The following is a 9,200-nucleotide window of genomic DNA, read 5'->3' as shown; positions in this document are numbered from 1 at the left end:
AGATGATCCACTGTCATGAGTGACACCTGCCAAACTCCTCACCCCCTCCGGGTTTCCCACTGCTGCCCCTTATCCGCTCATGACAGAAGTATTAATGACTGAAACTCGCGGATGGAGTAATGGTGACCTCACATCATGTGGACTAAGAAGCTGATTGTTCCGAAGGCAGGTACCGTTCGTGAACGGCCGGTGCTGGTGTTGAACAGAGTACCACGTGGTGGTAGGTCGGAAGGCGCTGCTTCTCTGTATCTTTTTTTTTTTTTCCTTTTTCTATTTTGGGTAGAAATATTCCTGGGAAGGTAGATAGAAATGCATTTTCATTTCCCAATAATTCTTAGGCACGAGTTAGAAAACTGCTGACCTTCACCAAAATATGTCAGCACTTCATGTTATAAAAAATGCAATTCAGAACCACTGCATGTGTATATATGTATATCTAAATATACACACATATCGGTGCAGTACACGAGGATTATTCAATGGATATTCAAAACTGAGCTATTTGTAACTAACCTGATATTCTGCAGTGAAAGTTCATTGCTCAAGAACAGTTGGCGTTTCTTTCTTTTGGCTCTAACTACGGTCAAACGTTTGCACATCAGATGCTACCATTTACACTTTCCGAAGTGCCAGTACCAGGACAGTCTTACACGAGGATCAGAAAAGGACTCTGCCTAGGATGCAGCTATACAGCTACTGGGCATGCGCACAGGGTCAGTCGGGCCGGTCCACGGTCACCACTCCCTCGAGGCGGAAACCCTCGTGGACCAGGCGCCGCAGCTCGACCCGCAGCGTGGTGGCGTCATCTGGGCGTCATGCTGACTCTGGCGGGAGAGGAGGGCCCGGAGGAGGAGCCTCGGTAAACGGGGGACGTGGGGGACAGTTTAATCGGGCTGGTTGGGTCCCCCGTTTGCAGCTTCCAAAGCAGCTCTTCGTTGGTTCGGCTCAACCTTTTCTTCTCCTGTGTTTCTTTCTCCACGTATTCCTGGAGGTTAGCATTCTCCTCTGACAGCTGTCTGCACGGGGAGAACAAGCAACTGTCGAGCAGCAGTCACGCCGGGAGGCACTTAACCTGAGGTCTGCAAGGCCGAGGGTTGCAGGGAAAGGGGGTAGGTGGTGGGTGCCCGCGGGGAGAACAGGGTCCTGCCAGACCCCAGGGACCAAGAAGCGGGGTTGCAACGCGATTGCTACTCATCCCAGCCACACATCCGTTCCCAGAGACCCTCCGCCAACAGCCGACCTGCCCACAGCCCCTCTGCCCGGGTCAGGGGAGGCGCTGGGGGCCAGGGGAGAGAGCAGAAGCCGCCGGGAGGGAGAGAGAGCGGGAAGTGCCGCTTGGTGTGGGACGCCCTGCCCCTGGCTCAGGCCTCCCTGGCAGCCATCACCTCTGGTCTGTGCATCTGGCCGCCTGCTGGACCGGGAGCCCCGGAGAACAGGCCCCAGAGCGGTCCTCCTCGAGTGCCCAGCACCCAGTCTGAGGCCTGGTGTGTAACGGACGCTTAGTTGATGTTTGCAGCTAATGGATGCTAAATGAAAAAGGAACCGAGGCGTTCTGTGCCTCTGTCGTGACAGCAGTGGGTCTGCCCCCCCATCTCCCTTCCTGGGGCCCTCCGAGCAAGGAAGGCAGCACCAAGATGGAAGCAGTGTCCCTGGGGAGCAGCTGCATTGGTGCATCCCCTCCCTGCTGCCCTTTGGCCAGGCCAGCTCTCCTCTGCCATGACCACCTGGCCCAGCGCTGGCGCAGCAGCCGCAGGCCCCAGCGATGGGGCTCGGCGTTGGCTCACACGGTGATTCTCTTTAGCCTAGGAACCCCCAGCTGGCAGCCTCTCCAAAACCTCCTCCAGAAACATCCCCGTCACCTCCCAGCTGTGCCCCAGGCTTTGGCCGGTGTCACTCATTTCCACCAAGGTGGGACCCACTGCTCTGCGGAGCCCGGGCATCGGCTGGGTGCTCAGAGCGGTGTGTTCTATGCTGCCCGTGGCGCAGGGAGTGCCAAGAGCCTGTGTGGGGAAGCCTCAGGGCTCGGAGGAGTGAGGATAAAAGCAGAGCGCTCCAAGGTCAAGAGCAAAGCCATCCTGTCGGCGACACATGCTTTGGAAGCTCCGACGCCCAGGCCCACCTACCTCGTGACGACGGTGTTCTGGTCGATCCTGGCTTTGAGGTCTTCATTCTGCTGTTGGAGAACTTGGATCTTTTCCTCCAGGATAATGTTCTTCTCTGCCTATAAAAGATGCAGTGTCAAGAGCTGCTCAGCAAGGCCCTGCGGACAGATGGCAGACCAATGCCCTCGGCTTCTGGGCTTTGGAACTTTATCAAGAACAGTGTTTTCCAAACCGCGGTTTGCAATGCATCAGTCGGTTGTAAAATCAGGTTAGAGGGACGTGACCAGCATTTCTTTTTTAAACAAAACAGAATAGAAAATACCAGAGTGCACCGTGTGTAGTAGAAGTATTGTTGTATGTATTTTAGATACAGTATATATTTCCCTCTTAGGTGTATTATGTGTGTATATATTAGTGTATATAGTGGATCGTATGTACTGTATATCTACAACTTACGTGTGTGCCTGTACTGGATTCCTATGTAGAATATATCTCTCACAGTGAGTGTCCCCAGACCCCTGCCATTGTCGGAAAGGAGCCGCGAGCACCACCTGGACCCCGTTTGGCTGATGGGTCCCCCGGTTCTTCCCATCAGGCCGTCTGCCCTGCACTGGCATCTCTGGCCAGGCCTGTGTGCATTCTACGACATTCTGAATTAATGGAGGGCTGGAAATGCAAACAGCGTGGACACGCTCTTTTCCTTCTGAGGCTCTGGGCAGCCGGGAACGTGCAGCTCGAGCCCAGCGTGGCAGACGATCAGAAGAGAACATCCTCTGTGGTTGCCACTCCTCTGCAACTCACGCCCCGCTCTCTCTGTCGGTGTGTCCCCAGGGCCTGAGACCTAGCCGAAGCAGAGCTCCATTCTAAGATGCACTGAGAAATAAATGCTAGAGGAATCTTTAAAGGAAACCGCCGCTTCTCCATGACTCAGGCTTAGGCACCAGGGCTCTGGGCTCTGCCCCTGCCCTTCAGCAAGGCCCTCCCAGGAAATGGGAAGTGATTAAATCAGTTCTTCCCCCCACCCCTACCCACCCCTCTGCCTGGAAAGATTTCTGGAATGAGAACTCTTGCGTACCTGCAGAAGGCCTGGAGCATGGCTAAATACAGCCAAAGAAGCCCGGAGGCTTGTGGCTGACCAGATAACGATGCAGGTGGCCCTGCCTGGAGGAGGAGGGCTGCAGGGCTGAGACGGGAGGACTGTTCGCGAGCCCCCCGCTGGCCTTAGCTCTGGCCTTGCTGGGAAGCTCTGGGCTGCTGGAGGGCGCCAGGACGCCAGCATTGCCTCTGATGCTGGCAATAGGCACTCACACCCCCGTCTGCCCTTATCCTGACTGACAGGCATCCGTGCAGCGAGAGATGTCCCCAGAGAGGGACGGTGCTAGATCAGGAGGGGGACGTGCCGACTGAACGCGACAGGTGGTCTGGGACCGGCTCCTGGTTTGGATATAGCGGCTTCAAGGACATTTCCGAGACATACGGAGAACTTGAAAAGTTAGAGGAGGTGATCAGTTACTGAGATGGTAAGCTGAGGGTTTGCTAACTGAAAGAAAGCAGGATACAAAACACTCGTATGTATGTGTGGGTCGTATATTAGGGTGTGTACACTTGTACAGAAGAAAGGCTCTGGAAATATTAACAGAGTAGAAATATGTCATTTAAATTTTCTTATCTATATCTTATAATTTCCTTTTAGAGGAAATTATATTTCCTTTTAGAGTATCAAAAATTTATTTTAAATATAACAATAAAAAGGAAAAAATTAATCTACCTGCGACCCTTGGGCCAACCTTCCCCTCAGAATGGCATCTCCCTGGAGGCAGGCTTCTCTGCTGCTGACTCCGGATGACTGTCTCGGCTTCAGCCCTCGCACCCACAGGGGCGGGGAGTGAACTCTGGCTGCTCTACTCCCCCAAAGGGGTGCCCTTTGCTAGTTCTGCGGGAGCCAGGCTGAAAGGCGAGGCGGAGCGTGTGCTGAAAGCCGGGGCCTGGAGCTCTGGCCCAGGGCTCACGCCTGGGCTGGACCACTGTTTGGCCCTGGGTGAGACAGGACCTCGTCCTAAGCCTCCGTCTCCGCATCTGTGAAAGGAGGCTCCTGACAGCACCTACTCAGTGGATTGCTGTCAGAGCTAAAGAACACACGCGCACAGCGTGTCTGCGCCGTGCCTGGTGCACAAAAGCGACGCTCCACAGATGCAGGCTCACCGCACACCTTCCCCGGCGGGGGGAGGAACTGGCACGTCACAGAGGTGGCTGCGGAGCCAGGCGGGGCATCAGACGGCCTCCGGGTTTCTACAAATGAGGCCACCTCTGAGACTTCTGAACTCCTGGCTTCCTAAGAAAGGCGTTTTCTGCTCACTTGTGAGCACCGGACATGTAAGGGCCCCCACCTGGATGGGGCCGTGGGTGCTGTTGATATTGACATCTACCGTGGCAGCAGGGATATCATGCAGGTTACTGGGGCCTCCCAAGGTAAGAGGCCGACTCACCAGCTTTTCCAGCTCAATGATCTTCTTTTCCTGCTGGTGTATTTGCTGATTCTTCATCTCTAATACCTGCTTCAGACTCTTCATGTCTTCTTCCAGGTGCTGATAAGGAGCCAATGCGATCTACAGGGGCGGAGAGCAAGGAGCTATTTACCAGGCAGCCCGGCGAAGCCCAGTGTCCACCAGCACCATGAATTCAGCGCAATCTAGTCATCCTAACAGGCACTGGAGAGTGAGCGCGAGAGGGCGAGAGGGAGACAGTGCTCACAGCCTTCCTGGTAACGATGCCCACGAGTTTCCACTGGGGGAGCTACTGAAAACCCAGCCCCTTGGGGAGCAGGAGAGACGAAGCCGTCATTCCCTGAAACGTCGGATCCTGGGGTGGCCGGATACCACCAGCCTACCGCCCCAGGGGAATTTAGCGGGCAAAACCAGTACATTCAACATGGGCTTTTAACATTCACGCAGACTACTTGATTCAACAGACAGGTGGGGATTGAAAGGTCCCAACTGTGCCCATGGAGGGCCCCGCCCCCTGCCATGCATAGGAAATGAGCAAAGTGGTTTAAGAAGCAGAAAAGGCTGTTGTAGAAAAGTAAATGTGAGAATAAGGTTGCCAGATGTGACAAATTAAAAGACAGGACGTTCAATTATGTTGGAATTTCACGTAAGTATTGCATGAGACATACTTGTTACTAAGAAACTCACTGATCTGTAATTCACATGTAACTGGCTGTTGTGTATTTTTGCCTCGTGTGTTTTATCCGGCACCTTACATCAGAGGGAAGGAATTGTGCCAGCCTGAGGAAAAACCCCTCACCCCACCAACTGGGGCTTCAGGGATGCCTCCCTTGCAGGCGGCACTGGGAGGGAACGGGACGTGGGGCTGGAATGGGGCCTGGCCAGGGTGGGGTGTTTCCAGGCCCAGCTCGTCACAGCAGCCCAGGGACAGGGGCTGGGGAGCCGTGTACAATGAGGCAAGAATAACTCTTAGATGGAGAACCCAGGGCCATCCCGACTCAGCACAGGTGCTGACAGGCACATGCTTAAAATCCCGGGAGGCCCTGACCGCTGTCGCTCTGGCGTCAGATCAGCACAGGGGCCCTGCCTTCGGGTGACTGCTGGGGGAGCCCCGGGTTTCCTGGAGTCCAACAGAACTGCCCTGCAAGGGCCCTGCGGGTGCTGGGAGAGCGGAAGCGCATGATACCTCCAGCTGCTCCTCAGTGTTTTTCCTCAAAGCTTCCTCGAAGCGTCTGGCTCGGTCCCGCAGAGACTGGCTCTGGAAGGTCAGCGTGTCCACCTGGTCCTGCAGGTAACACATGAAACGTCCAGCCCGGTCCCCTGCAGACGTGGCACCTGGGAGGCGGTGATGACGGCCACCACCCTGCCCTGGGGGCTCTTCCCAAGGCGTCCAGATCAGAGGTCCCCCCCACCGGGCTCCACCAAAAGGCCTTCGCATGCAGCAGGGAGAGGCCCCAGTCTCCCTGCCTCCGTGCCTTGTCCAGAATGGACCACAGAACACTGACAGATGCGTGTTTCTGTCGCACGGAAAGTGCACGCACGCTGGCGGGGCACTCGAAGCAGGTGGCCCGACTCAGCGCCTCCTGAGATCAGAGAGCTGTCCTCGCCCCCCACCCCCAGGAAAGCAAGAAGCTTCCGGAGCGGAGGCGTTTAATAATTTATCATCTGACTTCACAAAAGCAGCCCATCAGCAGAGGCATCTTAGTCTGGGCGGGGCTCTAGCCCCCCGCTTCAGGAAGGACGGTTAATCCACCTCAGAGAAGAACTGTGCTCATCTGTCAAGTTCAAGCCAGAAGCTGTCGAACCAACCTTGACTTCTGGCTCTGCCCGAGCCCCTCCCCCCACACTAAACACAGCAATGGCAGGGCCCGGAGGATGCGGCCTCCTGCGTCACGTCCCCGGATCCACAAACACTCCTGATCCTACTCCCTCCACCGGGTGGAGCCACTCGCTGACTTTGTCCCGGACCCGGCAACTCATTTGCCCTCAAGGGGGGAGTCAGGGTCGGGGCGCGGGGGAGGGGGAGCTTTCTAAAGCGCAAGCCTGAGCCCCCCCCCCCCCCCTACGTAAAACCCCGCGCCCTCGGGACCAAGTGCCGCTGACGCAGCGTCTGCAGCCTCCGCATCCGCCTTTCTCGTCTCGCTGCCCCCAACCCACCTTACATCCGCTCTTCCCCCACAGCCAGCTCCCGCTCACCCCCGGCCCTCTTCTGGCCTCCGCTCGGCGCCCCTGGGTGGCAGGCCCCTGGCCTGAGCTGCCACGTGAGTGAAATCTGTCCCGTTCAGACGTTCCCCCCCGACCCGGAGGGCCCTCCTGACCCCCATCCCAGCACGTGCCCGCCACGGGGCTGCTCTGTGTGTGAAGGTGGAGAGAATGGAGGCGTGTGTGGGGAGGCCCGGGGCCCCAGCCCTGCTGCCAGCGCAGGTGCCACCACGCTGAGCCCTCTCCCCGCAGCCCCGGCCCTGACCGATGGCGGCGGGCAGCAGAGGGAGCCGGGCAGAGCCTTGACGCCCAAGCAGAGGGAAGAGACGGTGCCTTGCTGGTGCCACGTGTTCCAAAATTCTCCACCCCCATCACCACTTCTGTAACATTAAAACCCAGGGACTGAGGTCTTCCCGTGAACACTTCTGGCAAGAGAGATGGCCCCGCTCACCACATGTGAGCAGCTGGGTGCGGTCAACGATAGAACTGCACACGAGAGCACTGCCACATAGCACGTGCTGGCTCGACCGCTTTCTTGTCATCACAGAGAACCCAGCCTTGGCGGGTTCCTTTTCCTTCTCTCCTTTTTTGTTTCCAGTTACTTCCATTTCATTTTTAAGAAATAAAAGCCCCCCACAGTGCCATTAAGTGCACTTGCTGCTGCATGAGGGCAAGACAGTGTCAGTGGAGCTGGAAGGCACATGAGCCAGCAAGTGTAAATCAGGGCTCAGGACAGCCGGCTGGGCCGCAGCACGCATGCGTAGAACGTGACTATAAAATGACTGGAGCGCTCCGTAGTTTAACCACTGTGTCCAGGTTTCCCCATCTGTAAAATGGGTACGGTAATAATAATACCTAACCCAGAGGATGGTGGTGAGTTAATACTTAGAACAGTACCTGGCATACAGTAAGTGCTCTATAAATATTAGCTATTATTTTATTGCAAAAATTAAAATGACTGGAGTGCTACCCACCTCCTATACAAGCCTCGTCAGAGCAAGCATTCCTCTCGAGCCTCTTGTCCTCCATTAAAATGTGAAACAGTGCAACACTCAGGCAAGTACCATCTAGGCGGCATCTAAGCTATCACACTGTGTTTTTTCTGCTTTCTTCGCCATTATTCAAAACAGATCCTCAGGCACACAATGGTGCCCCAGCAATCAGACAGGACGTGCTGTTCTTCAACTTGGATTGGCTACTTTATGCCAAGGTAAGAGCACCAAGACCCAGCTGGTGACCTGGCCCGGCAGGGACCACTTGGAGTTAACCAACGGCCCCATAATAATGATGATGATGGCAAATGTAACAACGCCTGAAACTATTATAATAGCACTAGCTGCTGCCTAGTGCTCTATGCCCTTTACACACGATGAAATCAATTTATTTTTAAGGCAGGATCAGAAAATTTTTAAACAGAAAATTCTCTCTCTGCCCATCTGGGCCACTACCCCTCTTTAGTGTGCACGGTGCATCTGCATTATACATTAACTAGATCCCCTTAGAAGACACAGGAATGCCTGCTCACCGGAAAAAAAAAAAAAAGCAATTTTCTCCTGGAGCCAGCAAGGTAACTCCTTAGGAGATAACATTCCTTTCTCAATCCTGTAAGGGGTCACGATGACCCACTACTTGCCCTGTTGGACTACGTACACTGTCAATATGTTACTTTGATGTAAGACCCTTTGCCTCAAAAATTTATATAACTGTGCATTGACCTCTAAGGAACAGTCCTTAGCGCTTTGTCTTTTAATCTTTAAAAAAAAGTTAATACAATTTTTAAAGGTTACTATTTACAGTTATTACAAAATATTGCAATTACGAAATATTCCCCGTGTTGTACAACACATCCTCGAGCCTATTTACACCCAGCAATTTGCACCTCCCCTCCCCCATCCCTACGTGCCCTCCCCCCACTGGTAACCACTAGTTTGTTCTCTGTATCTGTGAGTCTGCTTCTTTTATGTTACATTCACTAGTTTGTTGTGTTTTTTATATTCCACATATAAGTGACATCATACAGTGTTTGTCTTTCTCTGACGTATTTCACTTAGCAGCATGCCCTCCAAGTCTATCCATGTTGCTTCAAATGGCAAAATTTCGTTCTTTTCTATGGCTGAGTAGTATTCCATTGTATACCACATAAAGACTGTCTCCTGGGTTCTAATCCTCAGGTTGGCTCAAATAAAATTCTCCATTTCTTTCTTGGATTGACTATTGATTAATGTTTTCATTGACACACATATTATTTCCCTTAAGCTGCTCACACTTTGAGGAAGGAATTGGCATTATCCCCATTTTACAGATGGGTAAACTAAGGTTTACAGCTTATGTAGCTGTCCAAGATTTCAAAGCTATTAAGAGAAGGTACAGTGGGGATTTAAACCTCAAACTC

General features: G+C 53.8%; 1 protein-coding gene across 5 annotated transcripts in view; it reads right to left on the bottom strand.

Annotated features, from left to right (window-relative positions):
* Nucleotides 1–348: 348 nt before the first annotated feature.
* The window catches only part of MTUS2 (microtubule associated scaffold protein 2), a 486,774-nt gene continuing 477,922 nt past the window's right edge, over nt 349–9,200 (bottom strand). For all 5 annotated transcript variants that reach the window (XM_059995941.1, XM_059995940.1, XM_059995944.1 and 2 more), the window contains 4 exons: nt 5,793–5,891; nt 4,589–4,708; nt 2,124–2,221; nt 349–1,016 (listed from right to left, as the gene is read on the bottom strand). In XM_059995941.1, coding sequence (XP_059851924.1) covers nt 803–1,016; nt 2,124–2,221; nt 4,589–4,708; nt 5,793–5,891 — 531 coding nt within the window. In that variant the 3' untranslated portion in view covers nt 349–802. The remainder of the gene's footprint in view (nt 1,017–2,123; nt 2,222–4,588; nt 4,709–5,792; nt 5,892–9,200) is intronic.

This window comes from Delphinus delphis, chromosome 18 (genome assembly GCF_949987515.2).
Source record: "Delphinus delphis chromosome 18, mDelDel1.2, whole genome shotgun sequence".
Classification (NCBI taxonomy): domain Eukaryota; kingdom Metazoa; phylum Chordata; class Mammalia; order Artiodactyla; family Delphinidae; genus Delphinus; species Delphinus delphis.
The sequence above is the reverse complement of the archived record's forward strand: the minus strand, read 5'-3'. Positions and strand labels throughout refer to the sequence as shown.